Genomic DNA, 26,365 nt, shown 5'->3' with positions numbered 1-26,365 from the left:
GGTGACTGCATGGGCAGTGTCTGAGTATACAGGGTTTGATGAGGGCCCAGGTAGGGCCGAGGCCTCAACTTTCGTGCCTGTTGAGAACGTAAATATTGATCAAGGATCTCCATATATGGACTTAATTGCGACAGCAGGTCGCATTTACTATGACATCAGGGATCTTCATCACTGATGATGTCACATGATGTCACGAGACCTGGGCACCATGGGCTTTCCCATGTATGGGGATTTTGAGTGATTCACTGACGGACAGGGAATGCACGATTCAATAGTTAACTGCGACCATCGGTCGCAACAAGGGATTTTAATTATTTTAAGAAACTTTTGTAGATTATAAACAATGTCGTAAAAGTGGAATTTCTCTTTCCAAATTCACTTTTATTTTATTTTTAGTAATCACACAGAACATATTTTAAGGGCCGAGTCGCCGCATTAAAAAAACAACAACAAGGAGACGTGTGTTGTTCAGCAGGAATGTAGGCACTCAGAGGGGACTCTTATGAGAAGATTACGGGGAGTGGGAATGGTCAAACCTATTGTTGGCTTCAATACCAAAGAGGGGTAAAGAAGGAAAAGCCTGAGATAGCGGCCCGTCATCACTCGAGGATCACACACACACGTCCTAATCATCAGCCTATTTCTGGTGCATGCCTCTGTGCCAGTTATCTCAGGACCACCCACACTGATGATGGAGCCTTCCTGGAACAATCCAACATGGACACGCACGCACGCACGCACAAGCCAACCATACAAGGTCCAGGAGCAGTTAGGGGGTTCCGCGTCTTGCTCAAGGACACGTCCTTCAGACACCGGCCCTTTTTGTTTTCTTTGATACTTGAGCTGGAGATTGAACCAGAATTGAGCCTCCCTAATCCAAGGGTTTCCAAACTTTTCAGCCTGTGACCCCCGAAAAATAATCATTTGAACCGGGGGATCCCCCCAACCTGAAAAGCACTTGGAAGTTATAAGTCATGAAATTGCCACTTTAGAAATGTGCAGTTAACCCTGCCTGTATACACTTATACAGTATATTAGTTTGTTTACTGTTGAGTGAGAAAATAATGTAGCAAGCTAAGCTAATCATCTTGGGCGCCCCCAAAATCAATAACTGAGTTAGAACTGAGGGTTTGTTTTTTGAAAATTCTTTTCAACAAATAAATATATATATATAAACAAAAAAGATTTAGAAAGAAAAATCTAAGATTTTTTAATAATAGACTAAATTGATGAGTCTGATTAACCACTTGAGTGTTAATTAAGTTTTTATCGAGGCAAAAGGTTTGAAATAATCATGATATACTGATATACTAGTATACATTTTAAGTCATCTCCCTGGCCTAATTTAGGCACTTTACTAATGCCCTTTCACTGACCGTTGTAGTAGAAGTTTGTATAAGTTCTTAGGCTTACCGATCTGTCCGTAGGCTATACTGATGAGCCTCTCGTTGACAAGTTTGTCTGTCTTGGGGTTTCTGGGTTGTCTCTTCATGATGTCGCTCTCGGCTGCTTCGTAGGCCAGGGAGATGGCAGGGACCTGGGAGGACACAGCACCACATTACACCATAACCATAAGCCAGGGAGATGGCAGGGACCTGGGAGGACACAGCACCACATTACACCATAACCATAAGCCAGGGAGATGGCAGGGACCTGGGAGGACACAGCGCCACATTACACCCTAACCATAAGCCAGGGAGATGGCAGGGACCTGGGAGGACACAGCACCACATTACACCCTAACCATAAGCCAGGGAGATGGCAGGGACCTGGGAGGACACAGCACCACATTACACCCTAACCATAAGCCAGGGAGATGGCAGGGACCTGGGAGGACACAGCACCACATTACACCCTAACCATACGCCAGGGAGATGGCAGGGACCTGGGAGGACACAGCGCCACATTACACCCTAACCATAAGCCAGGGAGATGGCAGGGACCTGGGAGGACACAGCGCCACATTACACCCTAACCATACGCCAGGGAGATGGCAGGGACCTGGGAGGACACAGCACCACATTACACCCTAACCATACGCCAGGGAGATGGCAGGGACCTGGGAGGACACAGCACCACATTAAACACATTCTGCAAAGTCTCCAAGTGGCCCGTGGCTCTCCAACAGAACCAGAGATGCCATCACGTCTTTAGAGAAAACAGCTGGTCATATGAGGTTTCCACCAGACAGACAATATCATAACTGATTGGATGTTAATGCAGTTCTGTGTACTACCGTTACATGCAGACTACCTAGTATGCCGTGCCGATCTTCTAGAAGAAACGCGTACACCGCCTGCTAACCATTACATCCATTGACCACGTGCAAGCGTATACTATACGTGTGCATGTCGCGCAGGGAATAATTATGGTATACCGCCGTTCATCGTTAATCCGTCATTCTGGTCCGTTTCAAATATGTATGCAGTATGCAGCAGACAAGTGATCAGTCATAAATATCCAGGAGATATACCACAGGAGACAGCCACCATCATTTTCAGAGGCACACCATGTTAACCCATTTTGACCTGAGATCAGATTCTAAAAATGTCTTCTACATCCTGACAGTTTTCTGAAAAAGCTATGTTTCTATGTCAGTCGTTCTTGGATTTTTCAAAAATAGCAGACCTACAAGCTCGTAGCGCGCCACTCGGTGGCGCGCTATGAGCTTGTAGATCTGCTATTTTTCGATAGCTAAAGCATAACATAATGCTAACACCAAAAGGGGTTCCCGCCCCAAATTGGGTTAACAGCATTCTTCACAAGATCTTAAAAATGTGCATTGCCCAAATGCAAGTGCTTGAATGTGAATTCCGTCCAACATTTAATGTGCCATCGCTTTGATTGACTGGGTTTTCGGGTGTGAAAGTGGAGTGGAAAACTTGGTACAGTGTCTTCGAAATAGTTGGGGATAAAAACATCACAGTACAACATTGTAGGGAGCTGTTCTTCCTCACCATGTCAGTTCCCAGGTCGATACAGAGGATGGTGACGGTTCCCAGAGGTAGAGGGATGTTGGCGATGATGAACAGAAGAAACGGTGTGATCTCTGGAATGTTACTGGTCAGCGTGTAGGCGATGGACTTCTTCAAGTTGTCGAAGATCAGACGACCTGGTTAAAAAAAACAAGGCGACATTGAGTTCATCACAACCAAAACCTCCTTTGTTTTGTTTGAAAGGCTGCTCTGGTCGAATGCATTTCATGTCATTCTGAATTTCCAGTTGCACGTCGACCACATAATCCCTAAGTGTATGTCAGCAGATCTCGCGAACGTCTGATGTTTACTGTTGCTAGATCCCATGAGAGTGTGTTGCTGGGACAGAGAACGATTGATAATAAAGTTGATTTTCTGCTAATTTGTGTCTCTGAAAAAAGCAATTTTTGTTATGAGAATCTAGGGAAGATTGTGTGGCTCGTGGCCATTGGGTGCAATATCTTTGTGAGCATGGAGCTAAAGAATGGTTCAGAAACTGTATTCACGTTCATGGTTCACGGTCTCCTAGAAAGGCAGCCACCTACTCCACGCAGATATGGGAAGTAAACCGGACATGGCAGTTTTTCCCTTTCTTTTTTTTTGTCTTGGGCGCCCAACACTTGTAGATTTCGGTGTATGAAACTAAGTGTAAATCTGCCTTAACGAGTCCAGAAAGTGCCCAGATGTTCTTCTCACCCTCTTCCACTCCAGTGACGATGGAAGCAAAGTTATCGTCCAGCAGGATCATGTCAGCCGCCTGCTTGGAGACGTCAGAGCCGGAGATACCCATGGCAACACCGATGTCGGCTTTCTTCAGGGCAGGAGAGTCGTTCACGCCATCCCCTGTCACAGCCACGATGGCCCCCTGCAGAGAAAACAGAGATGAATGAAATGTCACAGCCACGATTGGCTCCTGCAGAGAAAACAGAGATGAATGAAATGTCACAGCCACTATGGCCCCTGCAGAGAAAAAGGTTGAGTGTTGCTCAGAAAGAAAAAGATTGATTGATTGACAGTTTGCAGAATTACAGTACATTTCAAGCACAAACTCAATACAAAGACTGTAACTGTGAGTGGACGACCCAATTAAGCATTACACTTGTTTACAAGAGGGTCCACCTTGTTCAATTCATCAAAACATTTAGAGACGTACAAATAGACACTTCTATATAGTCAAAGAACAGAACAGGAATTCATCATAAAGGAGGAAAAAAGGGAAAAGAAACATACAGTGAGGGGAAAAAGGGGTGGGCGGTGGGGGGGAGATTCAGATTTTACGGGGGCCAGTTTCGAATTGCAGCTGTCCGTAGGTGCCCTTTGAGAGCGGTTTTGAAGGAGTCAAGGGATTCGCATGTCTTAATGACTGTTGGTAGGGCGTTCCACATTTTGCTGGCATAGGAGCGAAAATAATTTAGATTTAGATCGTGGGGGTGAGATAGAACATTTTCATGTCAAAGACAGTCAAATGTATGTGTGTGTTTGGCTGTGGATCCCCATCTGAAAAGATTTATTGCCTGGAACCCCGCCACACAAGAGGCGGGGTTCCAGGCCCTCATTTATCAATTGAGTGTAAATTCTGCCCCAAATTCGAGTGTAGGTTTCGTAGTACACCCACGTCGAGTCGGCATTTATAAAGTGATCGCAAACAGCTGATCCTTCCTAATTTCATTCCTAGCAGTGATAAATGTGACGGCTGAAATCAATCTGGCACGCCCTATGAAATCAAGCCTCGCCCTCGTTTTTGCGACATGAACAACTGCAATACGACCTGGAAACCATGGTTACAGGAAGAAAAAAAAGTTTCACTCGCTTGCCTAAGTTGCCTTGCTGCCCCCTCCCATACACACACAGACGCACGCACGCATACGCAACTTGTTGTATCTTAAATAAATAAACCTGCATGAATTAAATAAAGCTGTAGGTAGGACTACCCTGTCTGTTTCTCCTCTCGCTTCGCTTCCCTTGCTGCCCGCCTCAACCCCCCGCACGCACATATCGCAATTTGCAAGCAACTGTCACTGTGTTGTTAGTTGTATATTCAATTATTAAAGTCTTTATTCATTTAATATACAACAAGATATATTAGTGAACGAAAACCTGAACCTGTGAACCATGAATTATATAACAAATAGGCACACACACACGCTGCTGTTTTGCAAGGTGCATCTCCTGTCCTGTCTGTCTCTCTCTATCACTGTGGTCCGTCCGTGACACCGTGACCAATTGACCATGCACGTTCGTCTATTTAAATTGCCTCGCTGTCAACTGTCAATTATATGAATATTGCAGCCAAAACCGTAGCCTCATGTGGCACTGTACAGTGGTGGTGGTGGGCTGCAGGCTGGCTTAGCCTATACTATCTCCGATGCGTTCCCACTTGCGCTGGCACGGCACATTTGGCATTCGAGCGACGCGTCAGGTTTATTAAACGAGTAGGAGATTGCACATACTGTAACTCCAGAAAGACATCGGCCTGCTGTAGATTAGGCTACAGTAGGCTACCCATGTTGGGACTCTCCGCGCTGCAGCACTGCACTATACTCTCCAATGTCCCGTCATGGAAATATTTCAGCACAGACAGCCCAAATCCTCGCATGTATGCGCTCATCATGCAAAACACTGTTTAAATGGCTTACGCATCTAACTTGCAACATTGTTTTTAAATGCGCGATTTTAATTGCTTGCTTGTAAAGTTGGAAATCTCCTACTAATTTCATATGACACAAAGACACATCGTTGATGTATTCCTTTACTTTTTTTTTCTTTTTTACATTTAGCCCATATACATACCTATACAGTTTTATATAAACATTTTAGGAGTGAATACATATGTTTCGATGCCTGTGACAGCCTCTCAGCTGGTCAAACAATGCTGCTCCGCTGTTCTACGACAGAAAAACAGGTGAGGACAAAGCGTACGACAGCTCCCGACCAGACGTGATTTTTGTCTTGGCACAAGATCATTTTCAAGCTTTGGTGCAAATCGTAAATGCCGAAAATTGCGGTAATTTCGGCGTACACCCATATTTTGGCGTACGCACGGTTGATAAATGAGGGCCTAAGTGCCTAAACTGTTCCTCATTTTACCCCTGAAACCCCCTCAAAGCCCCCTGGGGGTAGCCTTGCGCGGCCAGACTCATAGCGAGGGTTCACTGATGTTTCCTCCCTGCATAGAATCGTCAGTGAATCCCCGCTATGAGGCTGGCCAAGCCAGGCTACCCTGGGGGTCCCTGGACAGCACTCTTGGAACCAGCGGCTTAAAAGGTACATGAAAGGGAGATTTCAATTTTTCCTTTTTTCTTTGGATCTCGCTCCACCGTTAAGTCCCACAGTTCCATTAAATGGAAAAAAAGAACATTTGATTAGTGTTGATAGTTTGCCAGCCCAGCTGGCGTCCTAATTTTTCAGCTGCCAATAGTAAACAAAACCAAATCTGGTTAACGTTGGCAGCAGCAAGAAACACTTATCCACAATAGAAAGAACGCTTTTACTAAATGAATTATCAAGGGCAGTGAAGAGCAGTGGGGGAAAGTAACAAAGTACATTTACAAGTACAGTACTTAAGTACAATAAAAGTATTTGTACTGTAATACGTGAGTATTTCCAATTATACGACACTAATTGTACTACATTACAATTATTTGGAAAACGTACTAGTTACTTTGTAGATTTGTATTATTACAAAACGTACATTAACCACATTAACCAATAATGCCTTGGCAAAAACCAGACGATCTACACAAGGCCCACAATGCGCTGTGTGAGCTTGTAGATCTGCCATTTTAATTTATTTGTATGTATAATGGCATGCACATAAATAGGGACGCAAAGGTTGAAAGTGGTTAAAAAGTCTGTCTGTGGCTTTTATAAATAATATTGAACCAATAAAAAGTATTAACAAGAGCTTGTGTACTAACTAAATCATAACTACGATAGAACCATTGGAACACAAGAGGACAGAGGGGCGGTTGTGGCTAAGGAGGTAGAGCAGGTCGTCCAATGACCTGTGGGTCGGCGGTTCGAATCCCGGCTCCTCCTGTCCACATGTCGAAGTGTCCCTGGGCAAGACACTATTGCCTCAGTGGTTCCCACCGCTGGTGTGTGAATGTGGGAAGTGAGGACTCTGGCGTCGACCGCAATTCTTTCCATTTAATTATACAGAAGACAATACACATACATTGTTTTGTTCCACTTTTGCTTTATGACAAAATATAAGACCCTGTGGAACTCTCTCCCATTGGAGATTCTCCACTGTTCCAACACTGGACTCTTTTAAGCCTGCCTTCAAAAGACACCTATTCTCTCAGGCTTATATGGCAAATAGTTGTTTGTTGTTTTGTTTGTTTGGTTGGTTGGTTGTTTGTTGGCTGTTCATTGTTTTTGATGCAAAGTGTCTTTGGGTTCATGAAAGGGGCTATATAAATTCAAGCCATTATATTATTGAATTGAGAGCAAGAGAGTGAGAGAGTGCTTCGTAGATATTGCAGACAGTCAAGGACAAACGTGACCCCCCCCGTGTCATTACTAACCTGTCTCTGACAGCCCTCCACGATGATGAGTTTCTGTTGAGGGGAGGTCCTGGCGAACACGATCTCCGTGTGGTATTTCAGGATGTCGTCTAGGTCCTCCGGGGACAGGTCCTTCAGGTCTCCTCCGTGGACCACGCAGGCCTTGGCGTCTCTGAGGTGGATCATAGGGAAGACACAACAACCACATGAGGGGAAATGTTCCAACGTTGAGACACTCATTGGGGATTCCTGGGTTAGGGCACGGCCACATCTCACAGAAGCCCAGGTTCTATGTTCCCCACTTACAGTACCTTAGAGTTAGGGTTTAGGGTTCTATTGTTGTAAGCGGCGTGGGGAACATAGAACCTGGGGAACATAGGTAGGTACAGTCCCATTCCCACTATGTATGAGGATTCCGCCAATGCATCTCAATGGGAATAAAGCGTTTATAAAAGCGGTAAGTTCAGTTCTGTACACAAGAATAAAAGCGTGCTTCTGAGCATAGGCGATACCTTGGGTTGACTTCATTAATGGGAATGTTCAGGCGTGCAGCGATGTCCTCAACGGTCTCGTTGCCTTCAGAGATGATGCCGACACCCTTAGCGATGGCCTTGGCTGTGATTGGATGATCACCTGTCACCATGATGACCTGAGGGCGGAGACACAACAAACGCCACAGCTGAGCAAAAAGTGGAAAAGTCCCAAAGGTTTTCCTGCACACGCCAATACAAGTCATTCACAGCTTCAGCTACAAACTACATAAACTTTGTCACTGAGTTAAGGAATAAAAATGATAAATGAGTACCAACGTCTCAAGGATGAGCGTCAGAAAGTGGACAAAGCAGGAAAACAGGTGTGGGCCTGATACCTTGATTCCGGCGCTCCTGCATTTGCCCACGGCGTCGGGCACGGCGGCTCGGGGAGGGTCGATCATGGACATGAGGCCCACGAAGCACAGGTTCTCTGTGGGGAAGTTCACCTCCTCTATGTCGAAGGGGAAGCCCTCTGGGAACTGGTCGTCAGGGAGGCTACAGTGGCAGAAACCTGGACAGGGAAACAAAATGTCAATCGGTTACGGTCGAGAAGAACTTAAATCCCATGCACAACGCACTGACTTTTGTCTTTTATCGTTAGTACGGTATATCATATGTAAGTTACTAGAATTTCGCCGCCCTTCGGGCGGCGAATCCTAGTTCCGTGGGCAGCGCAATGGGAAGAAGGAAATAGCGGGATTTGACAGACTCCACTCCAGTATTGTGCCCTTGACATGTAGTAACGGATGGGTATTATTATTATTTGTTGTATTTTCACATCAAAGGAAATTAATGTAAATGAAAATAAGCAGACATGAAACTGCTGTTTACTGTTTTTGTTTGCTTACAATAAATTACTGTTTTTGGAAACCAAAAGCTGTAGAGAATGGAGCAGAACATACTGTAGTATATTTTTTGGGGGACCTTGACTGCATTATAGTAGGGCTACATTATTTTGGATTGCGGATTGCAGTGACCCCACATTGTTTGTTCGGGAACAATATTTGTAGTTACAATGAGGGCTACATGAGCCGAAGGGAGAGAAACACTTCGCCTCTCTCCAGTCCGTGCATATGGTGCTGGTACGGATCGCATCGCTGACTGACATAAACACACCGTTACAATTCAGAGGCACTTCAATAAGAAAACTCAACTAATAACGCTTGTGTGTGTTAATCTGCCCGATGCTGACGTTAGTATATAATGTTTAGATTGTTTTCCTGGCTGAATAACAACGGATCGCATCGCTGACTGACATAAACACTCCAATTCAGAGTCACCCCGCACGCACACACACACAGAATCCATGCGCCTCGGTGCGTCGCAGTTGTCATGTTTCCATGAATTAAACGGGTCGCGCAATTGTCGTGTTTACATTAATGAAACTGGTGGTGCAATTGTCGTGTTTGCATGAATTAAACGGTGTATTTATGTAATCGCGCCGCTGTCCATCCAAGTCCGAATCAGTGTGTGTGTGTCTGTGTGGGACTGTGTGTGTTGTGGAAGACGGGGAACAATGTTGCCAGGGTCGTGAATTGTAAGCGAGTTGTAGTGTGTGTAAGTAGCGTGGTGAAAGGCTTTGTTTCTGGGTCTGTTTGCTTGTTTCTGGGCCTGTTTTGATAGACCTGGCAACAGTGGCCCGTGTGTGTGTGTGTGTGTGTGTAGTGTTGTGTTCGTGTTGTTCTTCTAATGTGTGTGTGTGTGTAGCGTGTAACTTCCGGTGTTGCAGAAACATAAAAGCTCTCGTGGGTCACGTGGTTGGCTTTGAGCAAATGGGAGAGGGGATGTAGTGTTGCCAGGTCCGCGTATTGTAAGCGAGTGGTAGTGTGTGTAAGTAGCGTGTTGAATGGCATTGTTTCTGTGCTTGTTGTCATAGACGTGGCAACAAATTAGGCGGGGGTGTCGGTGCTTGTGGCGTGTTTGTGTTTATTATTGATATTGATGTTGTTTGTGAGTCTGGACGGGAGCCGGCTGTAGTGGCAGTGCGATGACAATTTTTACGCGGATGGTGTTCAGTGTGGGCGTGCTGCGCGACATGAGGAGATAGCCGTGGATCGACGCGGAGGGTAAGTCTGTGACGTGTTAGTGTGTTTAGTGGGTTATTGCAGTGTGTGTTGCAGTGTGTCAGACACTCTTGGAGTGACGTAGTAGCTGGTGGCTTTTGTTCCTGGGTTGGGAACAGCGTTTTGGGCACACCTTTTCAATTGTATAATAGATACATCTGCTGCTATGCTCACTAGGGCATTCACTTCTAGTCATTTTTACTAGTTGACTAGTTGCCTAGTCGACTAGTTGTTTAACTACCTATTATGTAAAAAATAAAATAAATAAAAAATCTTTTTTGAAATAAATATTTGTACATTGAAAAACTGTGTACATGGTGACTATAACTATAATCTACCTGATCTTGAGGCCTACAAAATCGGGGAAACCCCCCCCCCCCCTTTTTTTTTTTTTCTTCTTATCAACTAGTCAACTAGTACCAACAAGGTCGACTAGTGGATTTACTAGTCGACTAGTAAACTAGTCGACTAGTTGCTTAATGCCCTAATGCTCACGCATCTTTAATTATATCTTATCTCAGGTACTACGTGTAAATATGTAGATAATTTGTTGGTTTTCTTTGATTGATCTCTCTTCCCCTTTGCCCCCCCCCCTTTTTGTTCCTCCTATGGAAATAATACAAACAAATTTCACCCACAAAAGCTGATTCTGATCAAGAGGTTACATCATTTCCCTCCTGTGTCAGTTCATCGGATTCTTCCTTCCTGCATATTTCAACCCAGTTGCAGGTAGGAATTCTGGACGGGCGTCTTTGATGAAAAAGGACGCTCACAACGAGTCACATTACAAGGTGGTCTTAAGCCCAAACCACACCAAAGGGTGGAGACAGCATTCGTCCCAGCGGTGTGATGTCCTGTTGCGCGTCGACCCAAGTTATTCAACTGGTTAAATTCTATGGCATTTCACATAAATGTCAGAGCTAAAAATGGGCATGTAAACATGACATGAATGCATTATGACAGTGGTTCTCAAAACTTTTCATGTCAAGGACCCCCAAAATTGACACTCATTAGAAAATATATGCCAAGGTCCCCGGCCATTAGAGAAGATTTCTTACGGCTATAACAGTGATTCTCAACCAGTTTCATTTCAAGGACCGTTGAATTAGGCTACGGTCCCCCATTTAATGGCATTTCTATCTCTGGGACCCCAATGTATATTGTAAGATCAAAGTGAATTTAACTCTGAGAGTGTACAAATGGAACCAAATGGACCCGTTCCATTTGTACACTCTGAGGAGTTACAGACCCATGAGGGTCCATTTGGTTCCTAATTATCATTTAGCTGGGGACCCCCTGAAACTCTCTCAAGGACCCTTAGGGGTCCCCGGACCCCACTTTGGGAACCACTGCATTATGACTCTATTTTCTTTAGTGATACACTCCTGTTTGTCTTGCACCCGGGCCACGCACGGATGTGCATGCACTACACTTCCACACTTCACGTCCTCACGTACCCAGCACTCTCTCTCCCAGTCCGCCCAGTTCCAGATAGGCGTTCTGGAAGGCGTCCTTCAACTCGTCGTCGAGAGCCTGCTCTTTGCCCTGGATCAGGATGGTGGAGCATCGGTCCAGGATCCTCTCCGGAGCTCCCTTCATCACCAGCAGGTGCTTGGTCGCTCCCTCGGTTGAGTCATGGTGGACAGAAAGCTTACGAGAGACGAGAAATACAGGCGGCCATTTTGAGACAAATGCTGTAGTTCTGTCGTGTAGTTGCTGTCGTGTAGGTTTTTCTGTGTGATTATTATATCCGTGTCAACTGTTATTATTATAACACTTGAACATTCAAATCAAATCACGTTTATTTATAAAAAAAACATTGGGCCACATTGGGCAAAACATAAGAATCTATTACCCCCCAAAAATATTTCAACTGCCCCTAGTGGCATAACTAACTGGCTGACATACATACCTGGTACTTGTTGGTGGAGTTGAAGGGTAACTGGCTCACATACATACCTGGTACTTGTTGGTGGAGTTGAAGGGTAACTGGCTGACATACCTGGTACTTGTTGGTGGAGTTGAAGGGTAACTGGCTGACATACCTGGTACTTGTTGGTGGAGTTGAAGGGTAACTGGCTGACATACCTGGTACTTGTTGGTGGAGTTGAAGGGTAACTGGCTGACATACCTGGTACTTGTTGGTGGAGTTGAATGGGATCTCGGCGATCTTTAGGTTCTTGTCTCTCATCTCCAAGACGGATCCGCAGCACAGCTCGATGCACTTCAACAAGGCGGATTCTGAGGCGTCGCCGGCTACGTCTCTCTGAGAACACACATGAGGGGAAAAATGGCCATTAATAAATACACAGGAACGCTCATGAAGCAGAGACCTTGTGGTTAGAGCGTCCGCCCTGAAACTGGGAGGTCGGGGTTCGATCCCCGGCCGGGTCATACCAAAGACTGGGATCCAATGCCTCCCTGCTTGGCACTCAGCATCAATGGGTTGGATTGGGGGGGTCAAATCAACTAATCAAATGATTCCTGAGTGCGGCACGGCTACAGCTCACCGCTCCTTGGCTGCGGCTCACCGCTGGGTCAAATGCGAAGAACGAATTTCACTGCGGTAACGTGTGTGACAAATCGTACGACTTTGACTTTGATGCAGTGGATCTCAAAGTGGGGTCCGGGGGGGTCCTTGACGGGGTTCCAGCGAGCATCAAAATCTGTTTAACCATTTAACTGTATCATCGGATATTTGAAAGAACATTTTTTAATATGGAACAAAAAGAGGGTGCCAACATACGTAATCCATATTAACTTCTAGTCTTTTTTTTGTGCAATAAAATTGGCAAACTGACTCTTTCGGCAAAATCTCTACCAAGGTTTGTGAACAGAAAGACCTCCTCCACTGCACTGGGCTCATGCTAATGTCTGGGGGAAAGTAAAGGCCAGCGCAAGAACAGGCATGGTAATTGCAGCCAAGTAATTAGTGCACGTCCAACCAGTCTCCCCGGAGTGTGCGCGCGCGCACTCCGCACACTCCGGGCACACACATACACACAGAGGGTACTTAGTACTTACTGGTCATTAATGCAGGGTGGAAATGAGTAGCTTGGCTTCAGGGGGATTCAAAATGCTTGGCGTGCGTGTGTGTGTGTGTGTGTGTGTGTGTGTGTGTGTGTGTGTGTGTGTGTGTGTGTGTGTGTGTGTGTGTGTGTGTGTGTGTGTGTGTGTGTGTGTGTGTGTGTGTGTGTGTGTGCATGACTGCGTGTGTGTCTGTGACTGTGCGTGCGTGCATGCGTGCGTGCACACTCCGGGGAGACTGGTTGGAGCTGGAAAACAACTCAGAAGGAGCCAGTAAACATCTCAGTAGCAGTGAAACTAAATCAGACCAGAATTACAGCTTTGGGTCAATTTGTCTCAGTGTAATCTGTTTTTATCTATCGGATATATGGGCCTCTAAGTCTTAGAGTCTAAGAGGTCGTACAGACATGAACAAGGTTGTTGTTGGCATGCATTACAAAAGACATTTTAACAGAAAGGAAAAAAACAGGACCAGATAGAAAACCTTTGTTACGGCATGGGGATATTTTATTTTACTTCTGTATGATTTTTAATTAGTTGCATTGACGGGAACTTCCAAAGTCTTCTGGTTGCACAGAATTATCAGCAAGTGTTAAATAAAGGAAAAGCCTTGAGGCTTTGGGCCAATTTGTTTCATGCTTGAATAATTAGCCTGCTTGTAGCCGACATGCCATGTTTAAATTAGACTCCACAAGACTCCACACTACTTTAAACAAACATAAAATAGCATCCAAAAAAAGTAGGACTCCATCCATATGAAAGTCTGCATGAATAATACATTTCATCCATATTCTGGGGGGAACATTAGACAAAAATAGCTGATCTACAAGTTTGTTTTGTTTTTTAGAGGTGTTAGGTGCCTAATTCTTACTTTGTACCGAGTTGTGAGCTTGAAGATTAGCTATTTTTGGTGGAGAGATTTGGTGTAGTGAAAAACGACCGTACCTAGTAAGGTTGCCACTCGGTATATAGAGGGTTTACGGTGTTAATTAACATATTCACTGCCAGCTATTAATAAATAAATTCTTCGCCAGTGTTTTTCAGTCAAGAGCCTCGACATCTTTTCTTTCACCCGGAAAATAAAACTTGTAAAGGCGATCATCGGGCCGTTGAAAGCATTTTTTGACTAAGAAATGCAATCTGGTTAAATAATCCGAGATAAATGCATTTTTCTAAATCGGACGATGCGGCGGTTGGCACACAAACTTTTCACTTCCGGTTAATTTCCGGTTGTATCTGTTGCTTAGTAACCTCGAACCATGCATGCGTTGAAAAGACTGAAAAGACCACATGACAGAGATCTCCGCCATCGGCGGTCAAGTGTTGGAATGTGTTAATATGACTTCTTTGAGAAATCGAGACCTTTAAAGTTCAATTCATCAGAAAAGGAAGAAAGAAAATGGCAACGCCATCACCTCACAAATCACAATGGTGGGCTCACCTTGAGGATGGGAACGTTGGACTGCTCTGCCAGGAAGACAGCGCGGTTGCACAGGCCGGCGACTCTGGCCAGGGCTCCCCAGGTGGCCGAGCTCTTGTCGAAGGAGGTCCCGCTCTGGTTCTCTGTGGTGTCGGCCTCGTGGATCTGGTTGTCGAACCACATGTGGGCCACGGTCATCCTGTTCTGGGTCAGCGTGCCCGTCTTGTCGGAGCAGATGGTGGAGGTGGAGCCCAGGGTCTCCACGGCCTCCAGGTTCTTCACCAGGCAGTTCTTCTTGGCCATGCGTTTGGCGGTCAGCGTCAGACACACCTGGAATCAAAGGAGAGTCCCAATTAGAAAACTGGGTTCCACATTTGTATGGGTCCCTTTATTTTCAGTTTTTCACTTTATATTTTTATTATTATTTCAAAACCTTTTCAAAAGAACATTACCCCAAAAAAAGCAAAAAGTTTCATGAATTAATAACAAAATCCAATGTTTTGTTCAGTAATGTCATGAAGAAGTTTTTTGTCTTTTTCTTTTGAGTTTGTCTTTAAAAAAAAAAGGAAATCATGATTCTGTAATTCATTGTTTTGAATAATGATGATGTCTGCATTATCAATAAATAAACCTTTAAAAACAAAAAAAAAGTTATGTCATGAAGAAATTCCATAAAATAGAACACATTTTTAAGAATGCTGCACTCAAGACCAAATGGCAGAGAAAACCAGGATGCTTTAACAGTTAACTAAAGGAAAATGTACAGTAAGAATGCACCAGCGATGATTATATGTTAAACATCTAGCTATTAAAGCTACTAGGATTTATCTGAAAAGACCATAATCCAGCTAGCAGTTTACCAAAGACTTCTGTATGACAAGCTTTACCGTTTTCATTGGTTCCTTACGTTAGATTCAAAAGTTCATTTATTGAACGGTATTAAGCGATTTTCCGTGATTATTGGAAAGCCTGGTATGTTTGTCAAACTGTCCGAAAGTAAGTATTTGACAGGCATTGGATGTCCGGTCGGTGAACATCAAAATACAGTTAGTTGATCAAATAGTGTTTGACTTTCAGTCAGAGCAATGGAATTCAAAATAAGAGAGAAATTGACCTTTGAAGAATGCATAGTTTTCACTGTTGCTATACTTTAATATGAAGTCATAAACCTCATATCTCCATAACTGTTACTTTTCAGGATTCAAATAAAAAATAAATAGCTATAGAAATAAATAGCTAAAGTAACTTTTGTAAAGCCACCCTGGTCCCACATCCCTGACGCTGACTGGGGGCAGAAGAAGAACTCACCGTGACGGTGGCCAGCAGGCCCTCGGGCACGTTGGCCACGATGATGCCGATGAGGAAGATGACCGCCTCCAGCCAGGAGTAGCCCAGGATGAGCGACAGCACGAAGAAGGACATGCCCAGGAAGATGGCCACGCCCGTGATGATGTGGATGAAGTGCTCGATCTCGATGGAGATGGGCGTGCGGCCCACCTCCAGGCCCGAGGCCAGCGTGGCGATGCGGCCCATGACCGTGCGGTCTCCGGTGCTGATGACGATGCCGCGGGCCGTTCCTGAGACGAGGAACGGGATGGCGTTATAGCAGGGCATAGCAGACGCGAGCATGGAAATGGTGGCGTGTTTGCGTAAGGACGCGCTGTCATTTACTATTCCGTCCATATCGCGTCGCAACTCCAATGGGGCTGAGTTGGCTAAGCGACGGCGCCCCATACGTCGTGGTCTAAAACTGTACTTTATCCCGTACTACTAGTAGGAGGGGGCGTGACCATTTACGCCAACCCCCCACCAATTCCATGCTCGTGACGCCATTTTTCCCCACAGAGATTTCCCCAAAAAATTATATCAATTATTTTAAGCCTTTATATGTTTTTTAAAGTGAAATATCCCATCAATGCAGTCCCTGTTGGAGCTGTGAACTGTTATGAGTCGTCCATGTACATCTAATGAAGTCTGTGTACTTGAGATACAGTGTTTATGTACTTGATAGTACAGCCTGCAATGTACTTTATAGATACGAGAGGCATCCGTTAGATGTCGAGGTCACTGGTCAGCCATGTCATTATCATGTCATGTTTCTCTGTCTCATATCTTATAGTCACGTCACTATCCAGCACTATATGTATGTTGTCTGTGTAATAAACTTTGTGAACCCGTAGCGTGATACTGTCTCTGTGTGGTTTTATTGTTCTCCCGGGCCCGCTGTCGTACCAAAGGAATACTTCAACTGGATTGCCACACCACCCAGCCTCCACACCACCCAGCCTCCACACCACCCAGCCTCCACACCACCCAGCCTCCACACCACCCAGCCTCCACACCACCCAGCCTGCACACACTGCCAGCCTGTCAGAGCCACACCACCCAGCCTGCACACACTACCAGCCTGTCAGAGCCACACCACCCAGCCTGCACACACTACCAGCCAGACACACCACCCAGCCTGCACACACTACCAGCCTGTCAGAGTGCCACACCACCCAGCCTGCACACACTACCAGCCTGTCAGAGCCACACCACCCAGCCTGCACACACTGCCAGCCTGTCAGAGCCAGACCGAGGGTCATTATAGATTCCACAACAGTGACTTTCAGAACACGTTCTGGGAACACTGCACACTCCGCAGCAATATCACGCGCCAAGTGTGAAGCCAGTCGGATGAGCGATTCTCCAGATACGGGCGGGAAAGGCAAACAACATAGAGATTCCTGGAAATCATAGTTCTAGTTTGTCTTTCTTTGGTAAATGATCGTGGTATAACAAGTCTCCAAAGTGCCTCGATGGAAGGAAAAAACAACAGACTCTGCGGACGGAGGGAGTTTTCTTACACCTCTCTGCCTTCAGTGCCTTGCCTCTTATTTTCCTGTCTCCACTATCCCAGACCTCCCAGAGAGCATCCTGGCTTACACACTAATACAAACTACAATCACAAGTCTCACATTTTGTAACCGAGGATCATATCGCTAGAGAAATGAGCCTCAAATCAAGCTTGTTTTGGTCCAAAAAGAAGAATCCAAGATATTTCTATCCTAAAAACGGTGTTCTCAGACAGCATAAGCCAGCGGAATTTTCATTTCTGTTTTTTTGTTTTGTTCATCGCACCCCAACCAGAGTGTTACGAGTGAGGCGAGGTGGCTGTTCAGACTAGAATGCGTCAAAAGGCGTTCTAGTCGGCGGTAAATGAGAAAAGAAATGTCGTAAGTCATTAAATTTAACTTGAGAAATGTGCAGATACCCTATACATTTGTTTACAGTTGAGTGAGAAAACAATGTTGCACATTAAGCTAATCATCTTTTGACTACTAGAAAACCAGGGCCTGCCTCTACAAATCCAAACTGGACACACTCAAGTGACTCTAGTTGTTACGGCTGCTTTTTGGTGTACGTCCACGCTAGTGCTAGAGATAAACAAACCCACTGTGCACTCAAAGTCCTAACTAAAGCAAAAGCTGTAATGATACGTTGCTTGGCTGTAATCATACCTTCCACACAGTTGGTGGAGAAGAAGGCGACGTTCCTGGTCTCCAAGGGGTTCTCGTTGGAGAAGTCTGGGGTGCGAGGCTGGGGTTCTGACTCGCCGGTCAGGGAGGAGTTGTCCACCTGAGAAGAAGTGAACATGAAGTCACACTTTAAAACTGTGCCAGTGGAAACCATGTGGTCTTGTCTTAAAGCAGCACTATGTAACTTTTTTGTTTATGAATAAATGTTATCCAATATAACGTATACAATTGTTCTGCTCTGGGCCGGTGGTCAGGGCAGATGATAAGACCTGACCTCAACGGACTCTATGCACACACAACTAACTCTTCCGAATAACTGTTACCGATGATACTAATTAGGGTTCTGTTCCATTTAGTGCGCAGTGGTTCTCAAAGTTTTTAATTTCAAGGACACCCATAACTTAGAGTGTACAAATGGAACCAAATGGACCCTCACGGATCCATTTGTACACTCTCAGAGTTACAGGGCCATTTGGAACCCACTCAAGGACACTTTGAGACCCACTAGTGTAGCAGAGTGTTTCCAGTGAGCCAACATGCACAATAGCAGCATCCTGACTCTGTTTGACCAGAATGGAACATAGTCTTCATTAGCCGTTTGACCGCCTGGATTAATTAATCTATTCATCGCGCATTGCCAATGTTTTATCGCGCGCAACCATTATTTTGAAGAGCCAAATATCCCTAACCGGATGTTACAATGACAAAATGCTGTGTGTGGTGTCTTGACCGGTTGTTGTTCTCTCGGTCGGTGGTGAAAAAAACCCGACGGCGAGTATCACAGCGCCTGCTGTCAGCCATTGAAAAACCTTGTTTTCACCAGAAACGACATTCATTGCGCCGATTTGGAGATACAGGCCGTTGAAAGCAGCACATAGAGTGCAAGTGGCTGCGCACGCATCTTCAAAATGGCCGCGGCCACTGTCCCACTTTGACTGTCGAGCGGCAGCTAACGATTCGATCGGATCAAAACATGGATTAACCCATTTTGGGCAGGAACCCCTTTTGGTGTTAGCATTATGTTATGCTTTAGCTATTGAAAAATAGCAGATCTACAAGCTCATAGCGCGCCACCGAGTGGCGCGCTACGAGCTTGTAGGTCTGCTATTTTTGAAAAATCGAAGAACGACTGACATAGAAACATAGCTTTTTCAGAAAACTGTCAGGATGTAGTAGACATTTTTAGAATCTGATCTCAGGTCAGAATGGGTTAAAGAATATAAACCCTGGAAAGCGTAGGCTACGGTTCTGGCGGGCTGCACGACTAATTTAATCCTACGGTTACTGCGGTTCTGGCGGGCTCCGTGTTAGTATCAGTGGTAACACCGCAGATACTGAGGGAAGTAGGGAAGGGGCCCCAAGTTCTTTCCAAAGTAGCGTGTGTGCATGCGGAGCTGGAGCCCATCAACATATTCCCACCTTGCAGGCGGAGGCAGAGATGATCCTCAGGTCGGCGGGGATCCGGTCTCCTCCCTTCACCTCCACCAGATCTCCAATCACAACCTCCTGCGCGTTGATGGCTTTCTTCTCACCGTCGCGCACCACCAGGGCTTGCTGACAAGTGACAGCAGATAATAACAAGATCAGTGTGTTGTTTTCATCAGAAAAAAAAGGGGAAAAACAACCAGTGCTTTGATTCGTGTGCTTTCATTTGTTCCCGTTCAAATGTTTTCTATAACGAAAAGCACTTTGCCGTTAGTCGTTTTCGTATTATAATTGAAAATCTTAGTGGGAAGCGGAAATCTTGTCTATATGTCCAAAACTGTTACTTTTCAGGAAATGTATTAATATTAAATATTAATAAATACTTAACCGGGTTAGGCATGTCTGTTCAAACATTTTCCCCCCAAACTTCAGCTCTGCGTGCTGAACTGAAGAGCAAACAGAAGTAGAAAACGTCTGGGCCCAATACCTGTGGCACCAGGTTCTTGAAGGAGTCCATGATCTTGGAGCTCTTAGCTTCTTGGTAGTAGGAGAAACATCCGGTGACGACGACAACGGCCGACAGCACAACACCCAGGTACAGCTGGAGTGGAGGAAGAAGAGGCCTGCTCACATATATCCCATTAACCCATTCTGACCTGAGATCAGATTCTAAAAATGTCTTCTACATCCTGACAGTTTTCTGAAAAAGCTATGTTTCTATGTCAGTGGTTCTTCGATTTTTCAAAAATAGCAGACCTACAAGCTCGTAGCGCGCCACCGAGTGGCGCGCTACGAGCTTGTAGATCTGCTATTTTTCAATAGCTAAAGCATAACATAATGCTAACACCAAAAGGGGTTCCCGCCCATTTTGACCTGAGATCAGATTCTAAAAATGTCTTCTACATCCTAACAGTTTTCTGAAAAAAGCTATGTTTCTATGTCAGTGGTTCTTCGATTTTTCAAAAATAGCAGACCTACAAGCTCGTAGCGTGCCACTCGGTGGCGCGCTATGAGCTTGTAGATCTGCTATTTTTCAATAGCTAAAGCAAAACATAATGCTAACACCAAAAGGGGTTCCCGCCCCAAAATGGGTTAAGACAAGGAACGCATTCTGTGTCACCTTAGCTTCTAATCACTTTAACCATTATTTTAAACTTCAGCTGTTGGAAAAACAGCACATATATGAACATTTGAGCAAATCTTTGAAAATATATTCTTTCACAGTGAACGTTTTAACTAAAATCTTGTGCTTCAGAATGCACAATGCGTTTGTTTTACTAAGTCTAGAGGGTGTTTAAACTGAAGTGACGTTGATGAATTCCAAATATTATCAAAGTATTCTGTACTGTGGGACACCCCTGAACTGGCGTCACCACACCCACTTTGAGAAAGCCTTGTTCTAAGGATGCACTGCTTACGTTGTCATTGACGGGCTCGTCTTCCATGGCCGCCTGGATGCCATAGGCCAGGAAACAGAGGAGGGCACCGGTCCACAGCAGCATGGCGAACCCTCCAAACATCTGCACAGAGACGGGAGGAACAGGAGAGCTCAATTTCTGTCCGTCAGGGGCAGGCTTAAAGGTATATTCAGTGATTTCACTTAATTCAAATATCACTTATTTTTTCTTATTTTTTGGATAATCCTCCCTACTATAAAGTGTGCTGACCATATAAGGAGTTCCTCCCTGTCCCCAGTGAGCCCCTGGGGTCAAAAAACCCTAGTTTCGGTTTGGGCTTTGGGTGGCAAAGCCTTCATCCAATCAGGATGAGAGGGGCCTTCCTCCAATCATGATCGAGTGGGGCGGGCCTTGGTGCACGTGCTGTTGGTCTGTTGTACTTCCCCCACTGTAGAGTGTGCATGTGCACATCTTGTTACCGGGGCGGACCAGGGTTTTTTCCAAATCACTGAATGCTCCTTTAATGTTGCCGTCGTTGTTGTTGATGGAGGTACAAGGTTTATTGAAGACCTTGCCTTGCCTGCCCTGTATACTCTGTATACCATACTTCAGATATGTTAGGTTGAAATTAGGTTAGTCGAAATCTGATTGGCTAAGGAACCTGTCAATCTCTATATCGCTCCCATTCAATTCAACAGCAAGGGGATTCTATGGAGACCCTGAAGGCCTCACATAGAGATTTTTACCCGGGGACAACACAAGGAAAAAATCTCATTGGTTAAAAAAAACAAAACAAGCGCTGTTGTACCTGCTCAGAATGGAAGCAGCTTGTCCAGCCTGTCTGAGTGAGAGAGCTGCAATGATGGCAGCGAAATAAATACAATAATAATAAAATAAATATTTATTATAAAATATAAATTTCTGCATCAGGCAAGTGCATGGCCAGCAGAGAAGGCCTTGCTGGCCCTGACGGCACACCACTGTTAGGTTCTTAGCTTACTCGATGACTATTTGTTATGTATATGATGTATTACCAAGTGTTGTTCTTGCTTACTGTAAATCGCTCTGGATTAAGGAGCGTCTGCTAAATGCCAAAATTGTAAATTGATGCCCAACATGAGGCCGCGGTGAGACTATTGCAAGTGGGCCCCCTTATAATTAGCAACACACAGGATTTTTATAAAATAAGATATAATAATAAATAAAAAACAAAATCTTGAAAAACTTCAATTCCACAGTTCCAAGTCTGAGCACAATGGATTGATTGATCAATAAAATAAATGTGCTCGGAAAATGTACCCATCTATCTGACCGCTTTAACACGGCAGCCCGAATGTGACACCAGCAGCAACACTTGTGAGTTTCTTTCACATGAGGCCCCTCACTGGGAACCGCTGCCTTCTAGCCAGCTCAAATAAGACCAAGGTTTAAAAACCTGTTTGCAGAACTTGACCCACTCCGGGGTGGTGGGGGGAGGGGTGAGAGCGTTGGGCCCGTCCCGGGCCAGATTCTCAGCTGCCTTGGCGTTGGTCAGACCCTGGAGGTGTTGGGGGGGGGGGGGGGGGGGGGGAGAGGAAGGTACGATCGTCAGATGATGTGTACATTATAAATGGTAAATGGTGCATTTATATAGCGCGTTTATCCAAGAAACTTGTGCATTACATTCACACATTCACACACTGATGGCGGTGGAAACCATGCAAGGCACCAACATCAGGAGCAAATTTGGGGTTCAGTGTCTTGCTCAAGGACACTTCGACACCAACTCTGGGGGAGCCCGGGTTCGAACTGGCAGCTTCCCAGACGCTTCCCATCTGGCCACTCTACCCCTGAGCCACCGCCGCCCCATTAGGTGACAGGATAAATGGTTTGTGAATGTCTCATGGATCAAACTCCTCTTTAACTCCGTTCGACCCGATGTCCCCATTTTGGGCATCTTTCTATGTGAAAATGTTCAACATTTTGATGATATATAGGGCTCAAAGGAGCAGTTCACCCCCCCAAAAATACTTATTTTCTATAAATTTATATATCAATTACACACCCCATGAAGCTTCAATTCACAATTTTGTTATTGTCGCATTCCTGAGCCAATACTGTGATGACGGGGTGGCTGCATGTCAATAGGAGACTGAATTGATTGGCTCAGGAAGGCACCAAAAACAGAATTGTGAATTCAAGGCTTCACGGAGAGTGTAATGGATATAAAATAACTCCTTTTTTGGGTGAACTACTCCTTTAAGTAGGAGGAACCATCTTGTAAACAGTCTGTACTAGTGACCGTGCACACACACACACACCGCAGTGCAAATAATTGCTTAGCAACAGGGTGCCAACGCTAGAAACAGGACCATCTCCTCCCATGGGAGCAGGGGGAGGGAGGAGAGGAGAGAAGAGGGAGCAGGAGGGAGAGGAATAAAGGAGATAGGGGAGGAATCGCATGGAAAACCAGGTTGCTGCTCAGCTTCTATGAAATTATTCACAGCTGCGCGCACGCGCGCACGCGCGCACGCACACACGCACACACGCACACACGCACGCACACACGCACACACGCACACACACACACACACACACACACACACACACACACACACACACACACACACACACACACACACACACACACACACACACACACACACACACACACACACACACACAGTTTGGAGGCCCTGATCAAGTAGTCTCCTTGATACCACTTGCATAGACATTAGCATATCATTGCCGTCGGACAGAAACCTTTTATCTCCAATCTTTTTTTTAAATATGTTTTTGCTTTTTTGCCTTTATTGATAGGTTACAGTAAGCTTGACAGGAAAGGGGGAGAGAGAGATGAGGGGGTGAGACACGCAGCAAAGGTCGTCAGGCTCGGGACTCGAACCTGTGACACGCTGTCATGCTGGATTACCGGCCTAGGTGCCCGGACCGCTCAGCCCAGGCCCTTATCTCCATATTTTAACTTAACTAACTAAACTAACGCCCTACTTGATGATCACACTGCAGCGTCACACAATAGCATCAAAAGTATCAAGATCTACAAGTTCAAAACGCAACGCTAAGCGGCGCGTTTCGAGCTTGTCGATCTGCTACTTTTGATCACTTTGAATTTGAATACTGAAAAGTAACAGTTTTGGACGTATGAGGTTTCCATTTTCAACCGACGATATAGGATGCGAGGCTCCCAGTGTGCACTTGTGTGTGTGTCTCTCTCTCGCTCTCTCTCTCTCTCTCTTTGATCAACAGATGCTCCACATTGGAACAAACCTGTTAGTTTCCCACATGTTAATTTAACTCCAGCAGTGGGACCAAATGGACCCGTGAGAGAGAGAGTCCATCTGCTGTTTGTGTTTCCTACAATATTTTACAGGCATACACACACACACACACACACACACACACACACATCAGGTAATTATAACCTCTCTCTCTCTCTCTCTCGCTCTCTCACCCTGTTGAGGTCAGTTCCATATTTGCGGTGGAGCTCGTCCAGGGTCAGCTTGTGATCGTCCTGTCACAACACAGAAACACAAAAACAACATAAGAAAATGAAGACACCTTATTAGTTCAGCATCAGCTTTTAGGGGTCGCAAGTGTATATGCCTTTATTTTTTGTTTTCCTAATTATTATTAATTATTTTTTTATTTTTTTCAAAAGATTTTCCAAAACAATTCTAACATTATTTATTAATTGAAAACAAATTTGATGAGTTTTCAAAATAATTTCATGAATAAAAATACCCAACATAGTGAAAATAAGAGGATCTACAAGATCACGCAGCCAGGTTGATACTGAGAAACTGGAAGAGCTCTGATACGCCAGGGATCACAGACTGGACCCAACTTACTGCATCTTTCGAATACTCAATTGCCAGGAGGAACAATGTCAAAGGAAAGTTCCATGAAATACGGGACTACTTTTATTTGTATATTAAAGGATGGTTGCATTAACAATTTGTAATTGGTAATACATTACAGATGATATAATCACTATTGTCAACAACAGAATGTGGAGGGGTGTTGTCCATTGGGGGTTTTTTTTTTTACTGCTAGTTGTGTTTTGTTTTTTGTTTGTTTTTTCTTGTCCTTTTCTTTTGTGTAAGTCATGTGTATTTTGTATGCTTTATTGTAAAATCATTAAAAAACGTTGATGACAAAGATCACGACGCATCGCGTCGTGACACGTTGTGAGCTTGTAGATCTGCTATTTTCACTAACTTGGGTCTCTTTTGGGTCTCGAGTCAAAAGGTTTGGGAAACATCAATCTGTGTGTACGTGCGTGTGCGTGTGCGTGTGTGTGTGTGTGTGTGTGTGTGTGTGTGTGCATGCGTGTGCATGCGTGTGCACGTCTGTGTGTCGCACAATGTTTCTGTGTGCGCGTGATGGCGAAATCCCAGCGGTATTCAGTCAAAACCTTTTCTCTCAAAAACAACCCTCTCTTGGTTTCCTCTACTAATGTAGTCGTGGCCAGCTCTCCCCTTTGAGTGCCGTGATTCCCGTCGCTGCCAACTGTCACCGATGTCCTCTTCCCGGGGACAGCGTGTTTGTTGACAACCACATGTCTCTTTCAATGCCCATGAGTCACTAGACTCTACACAGCCAGGAGTTTCTTTATCCCACAATGTACAAATGGAACCAAATGGACCCCAACAGGTCCATTTGGTTCCATTTGTACACTCTCAGAGTTAAACTAACGGTGATTATACAATATAAATTGGGGGTCCCAGAGATAGAAATGCCAGTAAATGGGGGGTCCGTAGACTAATGCATGTCAAACCCGGGTTGAGAATCTCTGCTTCTCCCATGGGGGTCCCTGGCATACCTTTCCAAATTGGGGTCCGCGGGCTGATTAGTGTCAATTTGAGGGTCCTTGACATGAAAAAGTTTGGGAAACACTGCCCTAGGGGACACGGGAAGAACATGCACACTCCACACAGGAAGGCCCTTTCACCAACCCCATCTGATGACGCAGAGGAGAGAACACCCCCCCCCCCCCCAGAAGGAATCGAACCCGGGGCCTTCTAGCTGTGATATGACAGCGCAGTAAGTGCTACCGAGTGCACCACCACCGAGTGCAGGGAGGAGAGACGTGGTGGAGACTCACCATGTCCACCTCCTTCTTCAACTCGTCCATGTCCTTCTCCTTCTTCTTGGCCTTCTTGTCCTTCTTGCCTCCCTCCGAGGTCGCCGCCAGCTCATACTGCTCACGTCCGTCCTGCACACGGAGGGGAAAAGAGAGGGAAAAATGTGTCATTCCTGTTGAGCACGGCACTTTTCCGTGGTAGCGTTAAAGGGGAAAACCACCCATTTTCAACATTTTACTATGTCATTAATATACCTTAGAGCTGTTGTGTGGAAATAATAAAAAAGTCCCCCCATTTTGTGTTTCCTAGAACTGTAATTATGAAAAAAATCATTAACATCTTGATGACATCATCAAGATGTGTTTCACCATGTTAATGATTTTTTTTCAGACCTCTAGTTCTAGGAAACACA

General features: G+C 45.1%; 1 protein-coding gene across 2 annotated transcripts in view; it reads right to left on the bottom strand.

The window, feature by feature from the left end:
- Positions 1 to 26,365, bottom strand: part of LOC306917507 (sodium/potassium-transporting ATPase subunit alpha-1) — a 45,583-nt gene that overhangs the window by 6,466 nt on the left and 12,752 nt on the right. The window contains exons 2-18 of one of the 2 annotated variants that reach the window (XM_079495771.1): positions 25,974 to 26,084; positions 24,321 to 24,380; positions 22,305 to 22,406; positions 20,891 to 20,992; positions 19,960 to 20,073; positions 19,467 to 19,601; positions 18,030 to 18,147; positions 15,835 to 16,103; positions 14,548 to 14,856; positions 12,211 to 12,345; positions 11,537 to 11,729; positions 8,352 to 8,527; positions 7,996 to 8,132; positions 7,505 to 7,655; positions 3,672 to 3,840; positions 2,958 to 3,112; positions 1,414 to 1,537 (exon numbers count right to left, since the gene is read on the bottom strand). In XM_079495771.1, the coding sequence (XP_079351897.1) occupies positions 1,414 to 1,537; positions 2,958 to 3,112; positions 3,672 to 3,840; positions 7,505 to 7,655; positions 7,996 to 8,132; positions 8,352 to 8,527; positions 11,537 to 11,729; positions 12,211 to 12,345; positions 14,548 to 14,856; positions 15,835 to 16,103; positions 18,030 to 18,147; positions 19,467 to 19,601; positions 19,960 to 20,073; positions 20,891 to 20,992; positions 22,305 to 22,406; positions 24,321 to 24,380; positions 25,974 to 26,084 (2,560 nt within the window). Of the gene's footprint in view, positions 1 to 1,413; positions 1,538 to 2,957; positions 3,113 to 3,671; positions 3,841 to 7,504; positions 7,656 to 7,995; positions 8,133 to 8,351; positions 8,528 to 11,536; positions 11,730 to 11,991; positions 12,012 to 12,210; positions 12,346 to 14,547; positions 14,857 to 15,834; positions 16,104 to 18,029; positions 18,148 to 19,466; positions 19,602 to 19,959; positions 20,074 to 20,890; positions 20,993 to 22,304; positions 22,407 to 24,320; positions 24,381 to 25,973; positions 26,085 to 26,365 lie in introns of those variants that run through there. The other variant, XM_079495772.1, reaches the window with a different exon arrangement.

This window comes from Electrona antarctica (assembly GCF_951216825.1).
Source record: "Electrona antarctica genome assembly, chromosome: 24".
In the NCBI taxonomy this organism is placed as follows: Eukaryota; Metazoa; Chordata; class Actinopteri; order Myctophiformes; family Myctophidae; genus Electrona; species Electrona antarctica.
Note: the sequence above shows the minus strand (reverse complement) of the source record. Positions and strands in the feature narration are given on the sequence as shown.